General features: G+C 55.8%; 1 protein-coding gene across 3 annotated transcripts in view; it reads left to right on the forward strand.

Moving 5' to 3' along the window:
- The window catches only part of CRAMP1 (cramped chromatin regulator homolog 1), a 57605-nt gene extending 37001 nt beyond the window's left edge, over positions 1-20604 (forward strand). For 2 of the 3 annotated variants that reach the window (XM_057748780.1, XM_057748782.1), the window contains 15 exons: positions 146-231; positions 701-824; positions 2234-2315; positions 2808-3974; positions 6190-6367; positions 7991-8172; positions 8260-8334; positions 10347-10428; positions 11294-11398; positions 11513-11691; positions 12334-12396; positions 12931-13162; positions 13920-14084; positions 15060-15205; positions 16950-20604. In XM_057748780.1, the coding sequence (XP_057604763.1) occupies positions 146-231; positions 701-824; positions 2234-2315; positions 2808-3974; positions 6190-6367; positions 7991-8172; positions 8260-8334; positions 10347-10428; positions 11294-11398; positions 11513-11691; positions 12334-12396; positions 12931-13162; positions 13920-14084; positions 15060-15205; positions 16950-17114 (3031 nt within the window). In that variant the 3' untranslated portion in view covers positions 17115-20604. The remainder of the gene's footprint in view (positions 1-145; positions 232-700; positions 825-2233; positions 2316-2807; positions 3975-6189; positions 6368-7990; positions 8173-8259; positions 8335-10346; positions 10429-11293; positions 11399-11512; positions 11692-12333; positions 12397-12930; positions 13163-13919; positions 14085-15059; positions 15206-16949) is intronic. The other variant, XM_057748781.1, reaches the window with a different exon arrangement.
- The last annotated feature ends 115 nt before the right edge of the window (positions 20605-20719 follow it).

The raw sequence follows: 20719 nt of genomic DNA on the forward strand, positions 1-20719 counted from the left end.
CCTCTCTGGGCCAAGCACGAGCTCTGGAGGCCAGGGTGGGTACCCATCGGGGGCCCTCCAAGCTCCAGTGCCCTTAGTTACTGCGTGGGGTGGAAGTGATTGTTCATTTAGAGGCCTCAGCGCTTCTTTAACTCTCCTCTCCCAGGGCCACCACAGTCCGGTACAAAGGGAGGAACCTGCGGATCAAAGCGCCCATGTGTCGCGCCCTGAAGAAGCTCTGTGACCCAGATGGTATGTCAGATGCGGGCTGGGCTGGGCCAGGCACAGGCATGCTCCCGTTGGGGAGCCTTGCTGTTCGCTCCATTTAGCGACGGCTGGACTGAGCTGGGAGGCGGCTGGTGAGCCTGCCTTATCCAGTCCCTTCTGAGGGCAGCTCCTGGACCCAAAACTCCATGTCACAGTGGTATGTCCACTCGTGAGTTGAGTCCAGCTCAGAAGCCCGAGCTGTCCCCAGGTGGAGTGTCTGCGGTGTCAGGGCAAGTCTCCCATGGCTGGTCTGTGGCTCTGGAGCAGTGGATGTACAGGTGGCCATGCTGGCACCTTTAGAGCAGGTCCTCTCTGGGGCTCCTGCTAGTCCTGCTTTCACCGAGGGCTGTTTGCCCCCCTCTTCTCTCTGGGTCCCCTAGCTGTCTGGCCGAGGGCCTTCCCTTCTCATCAAGGTCCACCTGTGCCAGACTTTCATGGCCCCTTCCTGTCTCAGGCTTGAGTGACGAAGAGGACCAGAAGCCAGTGCGCCTGCCCCTGAAAGTCCCCGTAGAGCTGCAGCCGCGGAACAACCACGCCTGGGCCCGAGTGCAGAGCCTCTCCCAGAACCCGCGGCTCAGGTAACACGCTCTGCGTTTCAGGGGAGCGAGCTGTGAGGGACGAGGCTGGAGGGGCGGTGTTGGGTCCCTTGGGGACCCTGGGTGAGCAGCAGACGCCCCTCCAGTGCTTTGACACCACCTGAGGGTCCTCAGGCTCTCAGGGCTGAAGCACCTGGCTGCAGTTCCGAACGTGGCCAGGGTCTTGCGGGCTCGGAGCAGATGTGAATGTGTATCGTGGTTGGAGGTTGATGGCTACAGGACCTTCCTCTTCCCTTTCCTCTGCTGCCGTCTCCCTGATTTGTGTGTGACTTAATTGTTTTTTGTTTTGTTTTGTTTTTTTAAGATTTATTATTTATTTACTTTATTTTTGCCTGTGTTGAGTCTTCATTCCTGCACACAGGCTTTCTCTAGTTGTGGCGAATGGGGGCTGCTCTTCGTTGCAGTGCACCAGTTTCTCATCGCAGTGGTTTTTCTTGTTGCAGAGCACAGGCCCTAGGTGTGTGGGCTTCCGTAGTTGTGGTGCGTGGGCTCAGTAGTTGTGGCTCATGGGCTCTAGAGTGCAGGCTCAGTAGTTGTGGCACACGGGCTAAGTTGCTTCGCAGCATGTGGGATCTTCCCGGCCCAGGGATCAAACCTGTGTCCCCTGTTCCATGTCACGGAAGCCCATGATTTGTGTGTGGCTTGTGCACCAGGTACTAGTGGGTGTGGGTCATTTTCCATTTACTTGTTGCTTTTTAGACTCAGGTAAAATTCACATGATACAGAATTAACTGTGAGCCCTTTTAAGGGGCCTGGTTCAGGGGTATTGGGTATCTTCACAATGTTGTACAACTGTTACCTCTATCTAGTTCCAGAAATTTTCATCCCCCAAAAGGAAACTCCGTGCCTGCTAAATACTCACTCCACATCCCCTTCCCACTCCCCCAGGCACCACTGTTCTACTTTCTGTCCCTATAGATTTGCCTGTTCTGGACATTTCATGTAAATAGAACGGTATACTGGTCCTTTCTGTCTGGCCTCTCTCAGTGAGCGTCGTGAATTCAGGGTTCATCTGTGTCGTAGCTTGTGTCAGGACTTCATTCCTTTCTTATGTATCGTTATTTTCTTGGGTTTCGTTGAGACTAGAGCCACCCTCTTGACCTGACCCCAGAGGAGCTGGTAGAAGAGAATGGTGTGTGTTTCCAAGGCCCCTGTCCTAGTTGAGACCTCGTACTGTAAAGGGCACTTGGGATCTGTCTTACATTTTCTTTCAGTTTCATGTGAGTCTCCCATTATCTCAAATTAAAGGGTTAGTTTTTAGAAAAGGAGCCAGTGGCTCTGCAGAGACACTATGGCTTTGGCCTTGAGATCCCCTGGCAGTGTGTTGCTGCCGCAGCCTCCAGGGCTCCTAGAAGGTCCCCCCATGCCCCCCTGCTGTTGTTTCTGTGTAGGATGATCGTGGAGCTACATCGAAAGGTCTCCAGCCTCATCGAGTTCCTGAAGCAGAAGTGGGCACTTCATGAAGTGCGAATTGTATCCTTTTCCTACTAAAGCAACCCCCAAACTCTGCAGCACCTGCTGCCTGAGAATGGGGTCTTCTTCTCTGTCCTGGAATTGCAGCAGGGCCCTGGGGGGTGTAGCAGCTGTGCTGTGAGATGGTGTAGAAACAGAACTAAAACCCACAGCCCCTCGTCTTCTGGGTTTTGGGTCTGAACCCCCTTTTTGATCTCCTCGCAGTGTTAGAACTCTGTCACAGCAGTCCTCTGTGCTGTAAGTGGCTGCTGTCTGGCCAGTAGGGTGTGGCTAAAGCATCCCCACCGGCAGGTTGAACAAAACGACCAAGGACAGCGCTGGACCTACGTCTTTGTGTCCTTGGCTGCCTTGCAGCCCTGCCCTGTCCCCAGCTAGGTGGGTGAGTGTTGGGTGTGGTGTCCCTAAAGAAGGAAGTGCCTGTTGTGTCTTCCTGAGGCCCAACAGGCCCGGGTGCACCAGCTGCTGCCGGTGGTTCCTTGATGGCACGCTTAGCGCAAGACGCTTGAGGAGCAGCAGCTACAGGACTCGTTCACGGAGCCGTCGCAGGAGAAGGTGGCACTGCACCTGTTCCCGGGGGAGAACTGCACCCTGACCCCGCTGCCGGGCGTGGCCCGCGTGGTGCACTCCAAAGCCTTCTGCACAGTCCACTGGCAGGAGGGTGGCCGGTGCAAGCAGAGCACCAGGGACACCCATGCACTGCCCCCCGCTCAGATCCTGGGCATCCAGAGCGGCCAGGGCACAGCCAGGGGCCAGCTCAAGTGCCCGCGGGGCGGTGCCGAGGCCAAGGCTGGGGGGCGACCCCCTCCCTCCACCGATGCTTCACAAAGCTCTGGGGAGAGTTCCCCTGAGAGTGCCCCTGGGGAGGGGGCCCCTGCGAGTTTCAGCAGCCCGGATGCCTCCGACAGGCTTCCCCTGGGGCTCCAGGATGCTGGGGGACGGCTTGAGAAGACCCCTGTGGCTACTGTTGCAGAGGGTGGGGACGGCCCTACCCGAGAGCCCGGGGCCCTGGTGTGTGCCTGTGGCCAGCTCCCTGAGCTGGAGGACGAGCTCTCCCTTCTTGACCCCTTCCCCCGCTACATGAAGTCCTGTCAGGATCTCATCATCCCTGAGCAGTGCCGCTGCGCAGATTCGCGGCCCTCAGGGTGCCCCTCCCCAGAGACCCGTGTCCCCAGCGGCTCAGAGGTGGCCGACCTTGCCCGGGCCAGGGCATCGTCCCCTGTCCGCGTCCTGCCCGGCCCGGAGCCTCAGCCCAGCCCGGCGCTCCAGCCGGACGTTTGCACTAAAGACTTGGTGGATGCGCCTGCAGAAGAGCCCCAAGATAAGGCAAGCCCCTTGGACCCTCCACCACCTCAGGGTCAGCCTGCCACCAAGCCTCCAAAGGACGTCCCCGCCAGCCGGCTCGCCCAGCAGCTCCGCGAAGAGGGCTGGAACCTGCAGACCTCTGAAAGCCTCACGCTGGCCGAAGTCTACCTCATGATGGGCAAGCCCAACAAGCTGCAGCTGGAGTATGACTGGCTCGCAGTGCTGGGCCCTGAGGGCCAGGCCCCAGGTGGGCAGGCCCAAGGCCCCCGCGCTGGCTCCCCGCCCGCCACCTTCCACAAGCAGCGCCTCCTCAGCTGCCTCCTGAAGCTGATCTCCACCGAGGTCAACCCCAGGCTGGTAAGTGTGGGTTGGGTCTTGGCCCTGCTGGCCCCCCAGGGGCTTGCGGCTGGGTGGCTGGGGTCTGGAGAGGAGACACCGGCCTTGTGGCAGGTGGTCTGGGGCCCCACAGTCTCCTTGGAGGAGGTGGTCCAGGGGGCCGCCTTTCGTTTCCTGGAGCAGGCTGCACAGAGCACGTGGTCAGGGCTTTGGTTCCCTGCGGTGCAGGCCCTCATCCCATGGGCTCACACAGGCCGCACCTCACCTGGCTGCGTTGGTACCACTGAGCCCAAGAGTGGGGGGTTGCCAAGGGGACAGAGCCTGGGACAGAGGCACAGACGCGAGGTGGCAGCTGTGGGCTGGGAGTGTTGCAGGTTTTGGCAGCGAGAGTGGCAGGGTCAGATGTGTGCTTTGGAAAGGCCATTCTGAGAGGCCGGTGGGGGCGCAGCCTGCGTGCAGGGAGTGGTACCCACTGGGTGGGCTGTGCCCAGGAGACCCTGCAGGCAGCCGTCTGGGAAGTGGCTAGTTGGAGTGGCCTGGGGCTCCTCCTGAGGCTCCTGCTGTCGGGGCAGTGGCTGTGATGGCACAGGGAAAGGGCACCCTGCCAGGTGGGCCCCACACATGGGCCGGAAGGTGCTGTGACCAGAAAGTCTAGTTGGCTCTCCTGGCACAAGAGCAGCGTCCTGAGGTGGGTCAATCCCGAAAGGTGCGTGTCCGCTAGGTGAGGCTAACAAGTTCCAGGAAGAGGCGCCGAGGGAGCTCAGCGTGGTGGCCTCACAGAAGTGGGGCTCGGGTCACGGTCATGACCAAACTCCAGGTGCGCCTGTGTTACCCCCGCGACACGCCCTTGCCTCCTGCTCCCCAGGCAGACGGCACGTGGCTTGTGCTCTGCGCTGTTTGCTGGAGCCTGTCCTCCGGGCTCCTGCCCACCATCGTCCTGCAGCTCTCAGCAGAGCTCGCAGTGGGGAGTGAGGGCCGGCAGTGGACTTTGGATTCAAGTGTGGAGGTGACCGGCAGGCAGGTGCGGGCGGTCTTTCAGTGACTAGACAGGTGAGTTTAAGACACTTTTTTCAAGTTTGGCTTTTTGAGGGGTCAGGAGTGGAGACTGGGGAGATGGGAGCATGTCCAGACCCTAGGAAAGGAGGCCAGGCCAGGCCGGCTCCTGAGACGGGAGTTCCGGAACATGGCTGAGGCACTGGCCTCGGCCTTAACTGGGAGAGGAGAGCGGGACAAGTTGGAAACGTGGAGAACGCAGAGCAGGGCACTGAGATCCGCAGTTCTGAAGTGGGGTCCCCGGCAGCAGCCTCAGCTCTGCCAAGGAACTTGTTAGGGATGCGGGTTCTTGTGGCCCGGGAGACTCTGTTTTGATGAGAGACCCCCCACTGCCACGTCCTGCCCGGTGACTCTGATGCAGCTCAGGTGTGAAAATTGCTCACTGGCAGCCCCAGGAGAGATTGAGGACCTTGCATTAGAGCTGGCCTACCTGGCCCTGCGATTTCTCTGTGGGTGGGGCGCAAATGAGCAAGTGCAGCAGGGAGGCTGGCGTGGCCGGCAGGGAGGCTGGCGGGCACACGGTGGGAGGTGGGGTGTCGAGATTGAATGAACCGATTAGGAAGGGACATGGTAGGGGTCCCAGGGAAAGGAGAGGGTGGGTCAGGCTGAGGGTAAGGGGCATTGGAGGTACAGGAAGAGGCACAGGGCAGGTGGGGCCGGGCGAGAGCATGGGGTGCGGTGCTGGGGAGAAGAGGGGGCGGACAAGTCAGAGGGGAAGACCAGGTGAGTAGAAGGGGTGCCTATGTGGCCAGGGACCCCAGCGCTGCGTGGCAGCCTGGCGAGTAGAGGCAGCAGCCTCAGGCAGGGGCCCACGAAACCCCTGAGGTGGAGGTTTTGACTCAGCAGAGGGCTCTTTGGCTGTGATTGTGTTTGATTTTAGAAATTAATCTGTATTTCCTTCCTCTGACTCACAATCAGAAGAGACTTTAAGAAGGTGAGTCCCTGTCACTTGTCGCTCAGCATTCCCTCCCGTCACTGTTAGGGGACGGCCTGTCCATGCCACCACGGCAGTGAACACAGAAGGGCTCCTGGAGGTCAGCAGTCATTTCCCTTCGGGTCTGGGAGTGCCAGCCTGTGTGTCACAGAGTGCAACCCCAGGCCCTTTGCTGTCCCTCCACACTTGCTCCAGAAGCAGAGTTCACATGCTGAGTTTGGCCAACGTCTCGGCCCATTTCTGTCCCAGGCTCCGGAAGCGAACACTGGCTCCACAGCACTGGTGAGGCCCGTCCAGGAGGAGCAGTCAGCAACGCCCCCGGGGAAGGTGGTGGCTGTCAACTCCCGCAGCCCCCGCTGCCCTCGAAACCAGGCTGCCCTCCGCCACGGCAAGACCTTCTCTCCCAGCTCTGCACCTTGCTCCTCAGGTGAGGCTCAGACGGCCACTCGCTGGGCATTGGGGGTGCACAGAGCTGGGGGCTCAGGGCTGCCTAGTCCTGGCCCCATTCAGTCGGCCGCCGTCTGGCGGACGGTGTACAGGTTCAGACATCACTGCCTCCTCGTGGGGAGGGCGAGCGCAGGGCCTGTCACAGAGGCTTTGGGGTCCTGGTTGAGGGAGTTGCTGGGAAACATGGGGAGGGGACCCTTGCCCTCCTGGTCACCTTGGGGGATCTAGCATTGTGAGGTCAGCAGAAGCCTCCATATCATGTTGAGTTGGTGGCATAAAGCCTGAGAAATGTTGATTTTTTTCTGTGTCTTACAGAGACTGTTCTTCTTTATATCTGAAATATTAGAATAAAGAAGCCTTCAATTAAGAGATTCCCCAGCAGCTGAACACAAGTCTTGGACCTGCTGGTCCATGGTTGTATCTGGGAAGAAATTTAAATTCAGGGTCCTTTACTGGTTCCATGGCACATAAAACCCCAGGATAAAGATGACTCGTTTCCCTGAGTCATCAACTTTCTTGCTTAGTATTTTTTTTTTTATTAAATAAAACAGGTTGTCATGACTGGAATTGTTAATTCCGCATGAATTTTAAAGAATAATAAGGCTTCTGCGGTGTCGGGCTCCCCACTTCCTGCAGTTCTTGTTTTCTGTTTTCCTCCTGACCTTTATCCTGTTTTCTTGCCGTGGCTCATGAAGGGGCAGCCACAGATGCTAAATCACTTGTCCTTGGGCAAAGGCACGTGCCTCAGACTTTAACTGGTGGTGGGCTAGCTGGGAGTCCGTATAGTCTTTTCCACTTTTCCTCTGGCTTTAAAGTTTTGTAATTCTATGAACTCTTAAATGTCTACACTCTTCCTCAGTCAAGGATGCTTTTAGCCCAGTGCACCTGTAATGCTAGAATCCAGACAGGTGCTTAGAAGACCTGGTCTCTGGACTCTGTGCGTGTTGATTCAACTTCGGAGATTTGCAAGTAAAGAATAAAGGGGACCTGTCCCTACCATGAAGTGAGGGTGCTTTGCAGCAGCGCCTATGATGAAAATAGCAAAGTCCCCCAATAGTAGTTCCTAAATAAGTATTTATCTCTGGGTCTGTTTTCTGTATAATTAGAGATATAGACCAAGGATCAGCAGACCATGGTCCACAGCCTGCTTGTCATAAATAAAGTTTTATTGGCACATGGCCACTGGCTCACATGTTGTCTGTGGCTGCTGCTTTGCTGCAGCCGCAGAGCTTAGTTCAGCAGAGACCATGAGGCCCTCGAGGCTGAGTTTTATCCTCAGGCCGTGTCCAGAGGACGTTTGCTGACTCTAGTCTGCACTAGATGATCTGGAAGGTTCTTCTGGCTCTCAAAGTCTTTGGAGGTGACTCTGCCCTTCGCACTGAGATCAGTGAAGATCAAGGAAAGCTCTGATCTGCTTACATAGTGGGGACTAGAATTTCAGGGAGAAAGGGAGAAAAGCAGATTTTTACAGGATTTGAGATAGAGGACACCAGCTAGGTCATCGAGGATTCCTTTCTGATTTTTTCCCCAGTGGAAGCCCTTCCACGCTGGAGGCGCTGCTGGGCGAGCGTTGTTGTGCCTGTTCTCCCTTCTCCTTCCCTAGGTTTGAGAAACCCTCCGAGGCCCCTCTTGGTGGCTGGTCCCTCCAGTGCCGGAAGCAGTGACTCAGATGGTGGCCTTTTTGCCGTCCCAACAACGTTGCCGCCCAACAGCCGACATGGGAAGCTCTTCTCTCCCAGCAAGGAAACAGAATTGACGTTCCGTCAGCATCTGAACTCCATCAGTGTAAGTGGGGTCCACGCCTCCCTGCTGCTTGGCTGCCCTGTGTGTGTGAAGAAAGAGCTCTCAGGATTGGTGCTGTCTTCCTCACAGATGCAGTCAGATTTCTTCCTGCCAAAGCCTAGGAAGCTGCGGAACCGGCACCTGCGGAAGCCGTTGGTAGTCCAGGTCAGGAGCCCATCCACATCCGCGTGTGTCTGTCCTTGAGGGCTGGGGTCTCCCTCCCTCTTGCCGGCTGAGCTGCCCAGGACACACCAGTGTCCTCCTGTGTCTCAGGTTTTCATGTGAAGAGGAGTAAATCCATGCCCCTTCTCTGCTTCCTATTAATAGGATAAATAAAGTATCCACGACCCTAAGTGTACCTGAAGATAAAGGTAATCTTGGCACAGCATGAAAACTGCTTGCAAAAAAGACAGAAAGTTCTCGGGATTCCAGGTTCCAAGAATGTCCCAGATTGGGATGTATTTGAGGACTCTCAGAACATCTGTTTATTAGTATGTAGTCAGTGGGAGTAGTTGGCAAGGTATATGGATTGCCCAGAGGCCAGACCTCTCCCCAGCTGGTAATGAAGGCCAAGAGGACTCATGGATGTCACCTGCAGACCCACAGGGAGATCCGGGAATGAGAGGCACAGGAGAAAGAGAGCATTTTTATTTGGAGGTAAAAAGAGGCAAAGCTTAAGTTCTGCAGTAACTATGGGCCTGGAAATGTGTGAATGTTTTTAGAGTAATGCACAGGTCTCCTTTTGTTAGACTCAGAAATCTCTTCCTTTCTAGGAATTAATTTATTTAGAAATAAGAGATTATATGACAGATCTCAGGAAGGGAGATGTATTCCAAGTCCCATGTGTTTTTTCTGCAGGCTAATTTGTTAGCGCATTTAATTTTAGTATATTTGGTTAAATACATTAACCCTCCACCCTGGACGTCGGAGCACACTCCCTGGCTGGGAGAATGCTCCACAGCCCGGGATTGCAGCCAGGATGCCCTCTCAGCCTGCCCATTGCTGTTTTGTTTTGTTTGTACAGCTTTATTGGTACGTAATTCACATACCATGAAGCCTACCCGCTTAAAGCATACAGCTCAGGGTTTTGCGCATATTCACAGGGTTGTGCAACCCCCACCACTGTGTCATTCCAGAACATTTTCATCACCCCAGACAGAAACCTGACCCGTTACCTGCACCATCCCCTCCCCAGCCCTCGAGCCACTTCCTCTCTCTAGGGATCTGCCTGTTCTGGGCATTTCACATAATTGGAATCACACTTCACATGTGGTTCTTTCACTTAATGTTTTTGTAAAGTTTCATTGGCACATGGCCATGGTCCTGCATTTCCCTCCTGTCCATGGCTGCTTTCACACCACTAGAGTGGACTTGGGTAGCTGTCACAGAGACCACGTGGCCCAGTGCCTAAAGGATCTCCCACCTGGCCCTTTCAAAGAGGCATGAGGCTGGCAGGGGTGCCTCACTTTGTGTACAGTCACCCTGCCACCTCGTGGCAATTGGCAGACCCTAGCTGTGCACCCAGAGCTGCAGGGCCTATGGACACCTGTGGCCTGACAGACACTTCCTGTCATTGTTTCACCTCGACAGCTAACAGTGTCGGCAGTGAGCCCCATTCCTTCTTAGGTGGTAGTTATCACACCGTGAAGGTGCCTTGAGCATGTTGGAACCTCATGGTTCACAGACAGGAGCCCTGGGTGTGTGATAGGGAGGAGTGGGCACCAGACCGTGGACGGGGTGGAGGGCCGCACTCCATTGGCCCCCTGCGATAGAGGCGGCAACTTGATTTTCTTTACCCAAATGAGGGGTATCGTAGCAGTCCACATCTAGTGGTTGTAAATATTTATAGGACTAGTTGCATTCCCAACAAATCCAGAATGTTCTAGAGAAAAGCGAGGATCATGCTGACGTCCCCTCAGGTTTCTTTGGGAAACTTTGACCCCTGGGTTCTTTTCAGAAAGGACCTGGTGTTCAGGGGTCCGGGGTCTGCAGAGCATAGCCTTCCTCAGACTGTCCTGGAAGCCCTGTGTCAGCAAGTCTAGAACCAGAACCCCCATCTGATTACACTCAGCTCCTCTTCTCTAGAACATTCCTTGACAATCCTGCACTAGTTTCTGGAGTGATTTTCAGTATCAGGGTTTTCCATCCCCTAATTGTTGCTAATTTTCCTTCCACAGAGAACTCTGCTCCCTAGGCCGTCTGAAAACCAGTCCCACAACGTCTGTTCCTTCTCCATCTTGTCAAATTCTTCCGTAACTGGTGAGCGCCAAGGCTTCTCAGGAAGGCTTTCGCTTCTTACCTGCACAACCCGTCTTTGGGAATGGCAGGCGCTTGTTCCCGCAGCTCTTTGAGCAACATTTCAAGCCTTCCTGGGTCCATTCTGTCAACATGGGCAGTGGTGTGGGCAGGCGTGGACCCGACTGGTAATCCACAGGCAGCTTCCTTCCAAGGTGGGCTCTGACGGCCCTGGTTGGGGTGCTCTGCTCAGTTCAGAGAAGGGTCTGTGGTCCCCGTGTCCATCAGGCGTTTTATGGGACACGTGTTCTTAGGGTGTATGACTCGCACTTTCGTGGGTCTGTAAGCTCAGCAGGGCCCTCGCTCTTTGCAGTAAATCTTACACAGTGAGACTTCAGTGAAACACATGTTCAATGCCTACCTTTTTATCAGCCTTGATCTTCACAAGACCCAGGCAGCTATCAATTGCTGGTTCTCTTGCCTACTTTTCATGGCAGAAAGCCCGCCAGGAAGGAACCAGGCTACAGTGGCAGAACCTCGGTCCTCGTCTGGTGCTCTGACCGCCTCAGAGGAGCCTGTGGCTCAGTGCGGGTGCGAGACACCCTTAAAGGGCTGTTCCTGCGGGCTGATGGTGGTGAAGGCAGCCATAAAGCTGCCCAGGAAGTGTGGTGCTGCCGCTGTCGCGGGCGACAGCGCTTTCTTCCCACTGAGCCGTGTGTGACCCCTGACTTCCCCAAGTTGGCAAGTGTTGGGATGTTCTGTGGTTTCCACCTCGGCTTCCATGGTTGGGACCGTGGCCATGAAGGGGAGTGTGTGCAGCCCCCGCTGTGTGGCAAGAGGCCTCCAGCTTGTGCGCCTGACACGTCTGCTTCCACTCTCGCCCTTGCAGGGAGAGGCTCCTTCCGGCCCATCCAGTCCTCCCTGACCAAAGCGGCTCTGTCCCGGCCAATCGTGCCCAAGGTCCTCCCACCACAGGCCCCAGGCCACCTGGCCAGTAAGTCTCTACAACTCTGCCTGGCATGAAAATGAGGCCTGCAGGTGGGCTGTCCCCTCTGGGCAGGGTTTCGGGATGTCAGGAGACAGACTAGCATGTTGCTTCTGTCACCAGGCGCTATCAACTTAGCAGCTAAAAGTGCCGGCATCATCCCCGGGAGCCCCCTCCCCGTCCTGGACGCTGATGGCTTGTCTGGCATCTCCCCACTGTCTTCAGACGAGGTGACGGCGGGTGTCTCGGGCCAAGACTCCACCAGAACCCACCAGAATGGAGACCCTATCCCCGCTGTAGGGGTGAGTGTGTTTAGAAGGGCTTCTCCGAGCTACCACCAGTTTCTGGGATGGGACAGTCAGTCTCCAGTTCTTGTTTGAGGGCCAAGGCCATGGGCTGAGGTTGTGCTGGACTCCAGCTCTGCCTCTGGAGGGGATGGGCCTGCTGGGCTAGAGGAGCGTCACTGAACAGGGAGCCTACGGCCTTATGAGGCCATGTGGTGCAGCAGGCAGACTATGGAAGGAGGCAGAGCGGGCCGACAGTCCTCCCGTGACCCCCCGCCGCTTGGACGCTGCCTCAGCCGGCCCTGCTCTGCAGCCCCCCCACCCCTGCACTCCCAGCTGCTTCGGTTCCCCGACCTGCTTGAGGGCGACCCTAAGGGGCAGGGCGGGCGACCCCTTAAGACTGCAGAGCCTGGCCTTCCCTGAGGACCATGAGGTCGACCTCTTGCTAGGACTGGAGTTGCCTGTGAATTGACAAATGGTCTCAAGTTCGGGGACATGGGGCCCACCTTCTGAGAGCAGTGGGCTTTCCTGTCCTGCTGGGGAGAGTTTCCAGTCTACACTCCCGTGCTCCTACCTGTTAGGAGCCGTGGGGTGGAGCAGCTCTCTCAGGAGCCGGGTGCTGGGCCGGCACTTACCGGCATATTCCTGGTGCTCTCATAGGGCACGAGTGACCCATTCATCAGCGTCCCCTCGAGGCAGGAGCCGGTGGCGGATGGTTTCCAGGTAGAGTGTGCTGTTGACTTCTGAGCAAAGTAGTCGCCCCAGGACCCTGTCCAGTGCTGAGTCCCACTCTCGCGGTCCTGCTTGTGGGCCCGGGCTTCCTCCCCTAGACACCCAATGGCTGTCCTTTCCATGGCGCACATGCGGTTCCCATCTCAGGCTTCCCACCTCCATGGCGCACATGCGGCTCCTATCTCAGGCTTCCCACCTCCCCTCTCAGGCTGGCTGATTGAGGCTTCCCACCTCCCCTCTCAGGCTGGCTGAAGGACTAAGTTTTCTGGGCCAGGGAGGAGGAAGCTAGGGGTGGAAGCAGATCCAGGCCACCTTGGCCCAGCCTCCGAACTGTGCCCATCCCTCAAGGGTTTCAGGGGAAGGAAAGTCCCCGAGTGTGTTTCTCGTTGGAAGGATGGATGAGTGACTGCTGGGGTGACTGCCTCTCCATTCTGTCCCCGTCACTCAGTCACTGCTCTGCGGGGCCGAGGTTGACTTTTCATTCCTTGGTGCTCTGTCGTGTCTGAACAGTACCTGTCTCTGCAGAACTCGCCCGTTCTCTCTTTATCCGACCTGTCCAAGGCTCCTCTCCACAACGGTCTCTCCACACCACTGCCCCCGTCGGAGGCCTCCAGCACCCGGCTCTCTCCACCCAACGTCTCTGCTCTGCTGGACATCTCCCTGCCTGGCCCTCCTGAGGATGTGCTCTCGCAGGGGGAGCCCGCCACTCAGATCAGCGACTCCATCATCGAGATTGCCATCAGCTCCGGCCAGTACAGTAAGGGACCTCTGCACAGCCCTCCTGAGCAGTTCCCCAGGGGCCTGCCCTCCCACCTGAGTGTTTGCCAGCCTCTGGGCACCTTGCCGTACAGAACTCTTCTAGGCATTGAGCTCTGCCCCTACAGGGCACCGCCCAGCCTTGGCAGGGGCAGTGCAGGCGGATGCGGCCTGTACAGGACCTGAGCCTGTTCATGGTCTGGCGGGGCTGCCTCTGGTCTTGGAGACAGAGTGGGCCCACGAGGCATCTCCAGCCTGGGGATCAGGCAGGGCGATCTCCTCGTTGGTTCTGGACCTGGGTGGATGCCTGCAGGGTTGCAGGTTCTAGGAGGGGTTGGACCAGTACCTCTGGGCCTTGGCTCCCCCAGCCCTGGGGGACGGTACTGCGGGGTGGCAGTATAGTTGGCGCCTAGTGGGAGAGTTCAGGTCGTGGATTTAGAGCTGAGTTAACAGCTGACAGCTCGTGGCGTGGGCTAGTCACTGGCTCCTTTGAGCCTGTTCTCAGCAGTGCGTTGGGAGCAGCAGGCACCTTGCAGGGCTCTCAGCAGCAGCAGGAGAGGGTTTAGGTGACGCTCTCAATACAGGGCCTGTCTCTGAAGGTGGGCATGGATCCCTGCTGTTGGGGGCCCCAGTGGGGTCCCAGGCCTCCCAGTTCAGCAGCACACACCATGCCACTCACCAGCCTTCTTGATGGCAGGTGGGGAAAGTGGGGCCCTTCACCCCACGTGGCATCTCTGACCCCAGATTTTGGTTGACAGGTGAAGGAGTCCCTCTTTCTCCAGCAAAACTGAATGGCAGTGACAGTTCCAAGAGTCTCCCCTCCCCGTCCAGCAGCCCCCAGCCAGACTGGATCGCCTCCCCGACCCATGACCCCCAGTGGTGCCCCAGCGACCCTACGGACTCCTCACTTAGCAGCTTGTTTGGTGAGTTGCTGTGACAGGCACCCAGGGCTCCATGCCCGCCCAGCCGGGATGAACAGAGCCAGAGTCTAGACTCTCCTGCTCCCTGCAGAACTCCTGCCAGGGCTGTTGCTTGGGTTTTTTTCATGCATCATTTAAGTGTGGAAAAGTGCCCAGGGCCCACTGTGCAGATCACTAGGCTTTTACAGACGTGCACACCCCGTAACCACAGCCGCAAGGTCAGTCCTGTGTGTCCCTCTCTGCCCAGGCTCGCTGCCAAGGGCAGGGTGGAAGGAGCTGGCATGTCACTCCCCCTTGGCTCCCCTCCTGTTCTGTGGTGGCACATGGACATCAGATCTCAGTGTTCGCAGGGTGTGTCCATCCTGGCCAGCACCGGATGCTGGTGTGTCGGGAAGGGGTTGTTAGGGAAAGACGCACCAGCTTCGAGTTCCTACAGGGAGGAGCTCCTGCAGCATGTCCAGGATCTGTGCACTTTGCATTTGTAGAGAGCGGCCAGAGTGTGCCCCCTGGCCAGCTGTCCTGAGTGGCAGCCCCAGTGCGGGGCATGCTGTACCCTGACAAACCGGGTCAGCACCATGTGGCGGCGCCACAGCTGGTGGCCCAGAGCAAGCCGGGGTCCGGTCTGGGTGGTACGGGGGAGTCAGCGCCCAGTGCTCGTTTCCTGCTCGGAAAGTCACAGAGAGCAGTGCAGACTCTGCAAAGTAGAGCAGAAATCATGAGAAATTGGAAACAGCCTTACATGGAGGTGGGGGTGGTGACTAGACAGCAGAACGCTATGGGGCCTTGAGAAAAACCAGATAGACATTCCCGGGTTGCAGGGGACTGACCAGGGCTCACTGTGGGAAGAAGGGCAGGTACGGTCTGACGCCTCCATCCAGAGCACTGCGCGCCCATGAGTGGCGAGATGCCCACAGGGCCCGGCCCGGCCTCCCTGGACTGGTGCAGACCCAGCCAGCTCAGGGCCTCTCCTCTCTGCAGCGAGCTTCATCTCCCCGGAGAAGAGCCGGAAGATGCTGCCAACCCCTGTCGGGACCAACAGTGGCACCTCCCTGCTGGGTCCCAGCCTGCTGGATGGCAACTCTCGTGACTCGTTTGTGTCCCGGTCCCTGGCCGATGTTGCTGAGGTAAGTGCGCAAGCTCACCCCCGAGCCTGGGCACAGGCCCCCATCCCAGAACTGCCAGACCCTCCGGCAGATCCGTATGGTTACTCGGAAGTGCTCGCCAAGACTTCCACTCCAGGAGCCAGCATGGACAGAGCCAGGCCTCCAACTGCTCCTGAGAGGGAATCTCTGCCACACCTGGGCCAGTGTTCGTCCTGCTGGTGGCAGGTGACAGACCTTGAGTCACAGCTGAGCCCCGAGGCACCTGAGCCCAGAAGCCCTGGGGTCGGGGTAGGGGTAGAGGCTGAGTGTCGGGCTCCGAAGGCAGCTGTGGGTCTCTTGTGTCCTCCACCAGGTGTGTGACCTTATGCAGAGACACTCATCTCCCTGTAGAGGAGAAGAGGTGGTAGTGGCAGTGCCATTGTCGCCACCGCCTGACAGAGGGGACGTTTGAGCAGCACCTTGCTGTCGTCACTCGGGCCACCCGGCCGAGCAGCGGGGAGGGCTTCTACAGAGGCTTCTCCGAGATCGCATGATGACCCGGGAGTCAGGCTGTGGCAGGGTGTCACCCTCGTGTTCTTTGTCCCGGCCGCTGCCTTACACAGCCACCAGGCCTCCATCCCACCAGGGTTGGTGTCTGGGCAAATAGGGCCAAGGGAGTAAAGAGGGGTACGTTTACTAAGACACCAGGCGCAAAGTAACAGGTGCTTTGTGAGTCTAGACGGAGGCTGTGCTGAGGGGAGACCGTCTAGGCCGCCCCTGGCTTGTCGTTGAAGTCCTGCAGCAGCATCTCCCCACATTGGCTCCCAGGCTATCGAGGTGCTTGTTGGGGGGCCCTCGAGCATTTCATAGCGATACTCGGGGGGAACCTGGATCAAACGGAGCTCACACAAGCTGCTTGCCAGGACTCCTCAGCTTCTTGCCATGCGGACGGGAATCTCGAGATCCAAGGGGATTTTGAAAACAAATTTCAGTTTTTTTGAAATTTCTTAATGATAAAAATTTTAAAATTCAGTTCACGCCTTGCTCTACTCAGCGTTTCCCAAAGCCTTCTCATTTGGTCATTATGTTAAGCAGTTCGTTAATGAATACTTATTGAGGGCCTGCTAGGTGCCAGGCACTGCTACAGGCCCTGAATGGACAAGTCCAAGGCCCCGTCCTTTCGAGGCTGACAGTCCAGTCCAGTGGGAGGAGACAGTAAACTTGTCGACTCTGCCCACAGGACACAGTCCTGCCGCCGGAGGCCCCACCATGCACGCTCTGGTCTCCTCCACTCTCTATTCTGTCCACCATCTCTCGTTTCTTGAACAGTCGGCTGTTCCCACCACAGGGCCTTCGTACCTGCTGTTTCTTCTCCTGGGAATGTGCTTCCCGCGGGTCTTTACCCAGCCACAGAAAGCCCTCCTCTGACACACACGCCCGTGGCGAAGTCCCTCCTCCTCTTCCATCTCCTTCGGGCCACCCCACAGTCGCTCATTCCGCTGCCTGCCCTCTGCCTCTGTCCGCTGACCGTCCTCCCTGGAAGTCTTGTGTGGGGGACTTGCCATTCTGGACTCGACAGCTGGGCGGTTGGACTCACAGTACATACTTGTCCATGGAGCGAGTGTTCACGGTGACGGAGGCCATCCTCAGGTTGTTTCCGGAGCATGGGGCCACTGTGACGTGGCTGCCAGGGGGACTCTCACCCTTGCTGTAGAGGGACTTGCACTGAAGTCTGGCTGTGGTGGCCAGCCCCTGCTGACCGGTGTCCCCGTGTTCTCTCCTGCAGGTCGTGGATTCCCAGCTGGTGTGCATGATGAACGAAAATAGCATCGATTACATATCCCGGTTCAATGACCTGGCCCAAGAGCTATCCATCGCTGAGCCTGGCCGCCGGGAGGTTCTGTTTGATGGTGGTGGAGGTGGACCTCCCGTCGGTGACCTGTCCCAGTGACTGCGCCTCATGGCGGGGGCAGCCTGGAGGCTGCGGAGGAGGGCTTAGGGGTGTCGCCCTCTTGAGATGAGAGAAAATGCAAATCAGGCCTGGACTTCCAGGAGACAGTCTGAACAGAAGCACCTCTGCACCCGGAACGTGCACCTTGCAGGTGGCCATGTCCCAGCAGGCTGAGGCAGTGGAGGCTGGGAGATGAGGGAGCGTCCTTGACAAGGCCAGCGTCAGAGTGGCCATGGCGTCAGAGCCGCCTCCCTGCTGGGGCGTGTGTTAGGGTCTGCGCGGTTCCCACACTTCCGCCTTGGGTGTTGTGTCGCACAGAGAAAGGACTGGTGGGCCTGGCTGTCATCATTCTGGCCTGGGGGGCTGAGACCTCCTGCTCTCTGCAGGGAGGCTCCAGGCCACTGCTGCCTTTTTTCCACTAAGCCCCTGCCAAACCTGCGCCCTGCTCCGGTGGTTCTCTCTGCAGCGCAAGGACAGGGAGAACAGCTGGGCATGGCATGGGCTCTGCTGGATGGTGTGTGTACCTGAAACAGTGGACACTGCTCAGGACCCTCCTACCACGGGGCAGCGGGAGGGTCTCAGGGCAGCGCAGCTGTTGCCATCTCCGCAGAAATCCTGAGCCCAGCCTTGTGCTTTCTCATCTGGAGCTTTTGTTCTGATTGACTCAACAGGAAGGGAGAGAAGACTCGTCTTATGCAGGTTGTGTGGACTTTTAAACACATCCTGTTAAGCTGGTCAGAAAATGTTACTGTCATATTTTAAGACTTAGGAGACATTGGAGAGGAAGAACAGGGTCCCTGTTTAGTTGGTCTCTTCCCCGTGTCCATCTGCAGGTTTCTTCTAGGTGGTCTGAGACGGTATTTCTCTCTATTAGGGCCATCCCTAAGCACTCCGTTGACTACAGATAAGACTTTCCTGATCATCTTGAACTTCTAACACGTTCCTTCCTTGGGCATATGCCCTTCGCAGGGAAAGTTCTCTCTTTCTTTCGTTGGCATCAGTGCAGAGTATGCCCCAATGCATATATATAACCCCTTGCTTGTACTTTTGCCTCATGTTCTGCTGTTTCTCCTCTTCCTTCCTTCTCTTCCTTCCTTCAGGGAACCCAGGCAAGGGTCAGACATTGTGTGCAGTCAGAACACACTGAACCCACGTCCCTCTGGTGTGCCCCTTGAGCCTCCTTGAGTGACCAGCCGTCACCACTGTGGTAGTCCAACATGCAGTCTTTCCCCAGAGTGGAGCTAATGAGGCTCCCCTGCCTTCTCAGCTTGGGCGGGGTGGGGGGGTGGATGCAACATGCAAACAGCCATCCCAGGGCACCCCTTGTGGCTGCGCGCTGGTGCTGTGCTGTTGGGCCACCATCCCACCTGCTGCTTCTCCCTGCCCACCCAGCAGTCACAGTCAGTGTGGCTTCTTGAATCCACCACTGTTTTTGTTCATCACCTTGCCTCTTCCCTAGCTCGCTGTGGACCGGCAGCCTCTGAGGCCAGCGCGGCCCTGTCATCGCCCCCCACCCTCCAACCGCAGGAAGAAGTGAGCCAGTTTTCTCAAGGGGGCTCTTGAGAAAACAGTCTCAAAGCTCTGGAGGTCTGAAAGAAAGGGATGTGGTACCACTTTTTAAAGAAAGCCTGTTTTTGAGTCCAGAGTCTTTAAACTAGCTTGTGTTTTATGATCAATGTATCAACTTCCTGAAATTAGCACCTTATTGAGCCAAACAAGATCAGTAGGTCTGTCTCTGGGCATGTGACCGAGTTAGATCCACAGTGGGTCAGGCCAAGGTTAGGCCACTACCAGTTTTCTTATATTCCCACCATCTGGGACCAGAGATACCAAGTAGCGTTACTGCATCAATGCCAGAGGCAGTGCCCAATGGCAGTGTGCACGGCACCAGGGACAGTAGAGATCCCGAGCTGCTTATCCATCAGGGGTCACCCAGAGGCAGTCTGGGGGGTAGGTTGGCACCTGTCACCTGGTGACATCCAGCAGGAGGAAAACTAGAGATTTGCATCGGCCTATGTCGGCCCTTTATTCACAGCACCTCCCACTTGGGTCTCCAACATAGACTCCCATTTGGGAGCACCTGACTGGCCAGTGTCATCCAATGGAGAGGTGAGTTGCAGAGGAAGGGGGACTGATTCTTCTCACCTGTAATCAAGCTGATGATTACAGAGAACTCTGCTTCTCTAGCAGCCAGACAGGTATAAGCATTTGCTTGCCATGTTAAGGAAAAATGGTGTCATTTGTAGCATTAAAATGACGGATGCCTTTTCTCCCAACCTAAATGATTACATATGTGTGAAAATAAGCAACTGTTATGTTTAAGGGTGGAATTTTTCAAAAGATCCAAGCAGAGAAGCCTCCCACTTTTGCATCTCCCTCTGCCATTCCAGCAGAAGTTGTGATAGTGTCAGCATTCACCTGTGGCGTCCTTTGTGCATTCACGCATATTGTGATTATGCGTCAGGTCAGTTTCTCAGAAAAATCTTTCCCTAGTCACTCTAACGTTGTCAGGGATCTTTTTACTGATTCATCTCTTCTAAGATTGAGACTGAATATTTTCAGTCTCAAGGGAGTTGCTTTTGCCTTGATTCTTCATTGTGAGCATCCAGTGATGAGCGTTCCGTTCTTCAGAATGTGCAGAGGCAAGTTGAAGTTCATGATTCCACATAAGGTTTGTGGTGGCGTTTTTCTCACTCCTCTGAGTCTTCTGGGTGTAGAGTCCTTACTCAGGGAGTGGGGATACTTGGAACCATTTCATTGGTTGTTCTATTTGCTTTCCCACATTGGTCCCCTTCTCTGTCATTCTGTACCGTAGCCTCATCACTGGTGGTGTCTTTTCAGTTTTATAGCATCTTTAACTAGATCACACCATTGAATCCAAACGTGTGCAAAGAAAAGTCATGGAATAAAAGCCACTTGAAACAAGTGGAGGAGGGAAACAGCAGTTGCTTTTTCTTTTCTTTCTTTTTTTTAACGTTGAGATCTCTCAGATGCATTTAGGAAGAAATATGGCACTTTGTCTTGAAAAAAAAGAAAGAAAGAAAAACCCACAGCAAACTTTTCCTGACTGTCAAAACTCTCTTAGTCCTACAGTAACTTGTCAGTCGTGTTACGTGAGGTAAGTCTTGAAGCACTACAGCAGCCCCTTCGTGCTGTGACAGGATAACCGGCGCTAGAGCGACTGGGCAGCAGAACTTAACTGCTGTTTTTTTTAATAATCGTTAAGCCATATCACCTAAGGTTTTCGGCTTGTTTGAGATGTGAATTTGTTTTATAGATTATAAATATGCATATACAGTGTATGTATAAAGCAGAATGCCTGTCCTTCCTGATTATTTTTTGTACCATATTGTAAATTATATTATTTATTCTTTACCAATTTGGGGAATAAAAGGTGTTTGGTTATTTAATATAATAAACAGAAGCTGTTTAACTTCTTACGTTTAAATTTACAGTTCAACTTGTAAATCTGTTTTTATTATTGTGCATAAATACATACTAATACTTGATCTAATAATTATTGTTTCTGTCTTTTTCATTTTAAGTGTGCACTTTGCAAACAGCCTAAGTGGCTCTCATCTGGTGAGATCTCAGAGGAATCGATG

Source organism: Hippopotamus amphibius, chromosome 9 (assembly GCF_030028045.1).
Source record: "Hippopotamus amphibius kiboko isolate mHipAmp2 chromosome 9, mHipAmp2.hap2, whole genome shotgun sequence".
NCBI lineage: Eukaryota > Metazoa > Chordata > Mammalia > Artiodactyla > Hippopotamidae > Hippopotamus > Hippopotamus amphibius.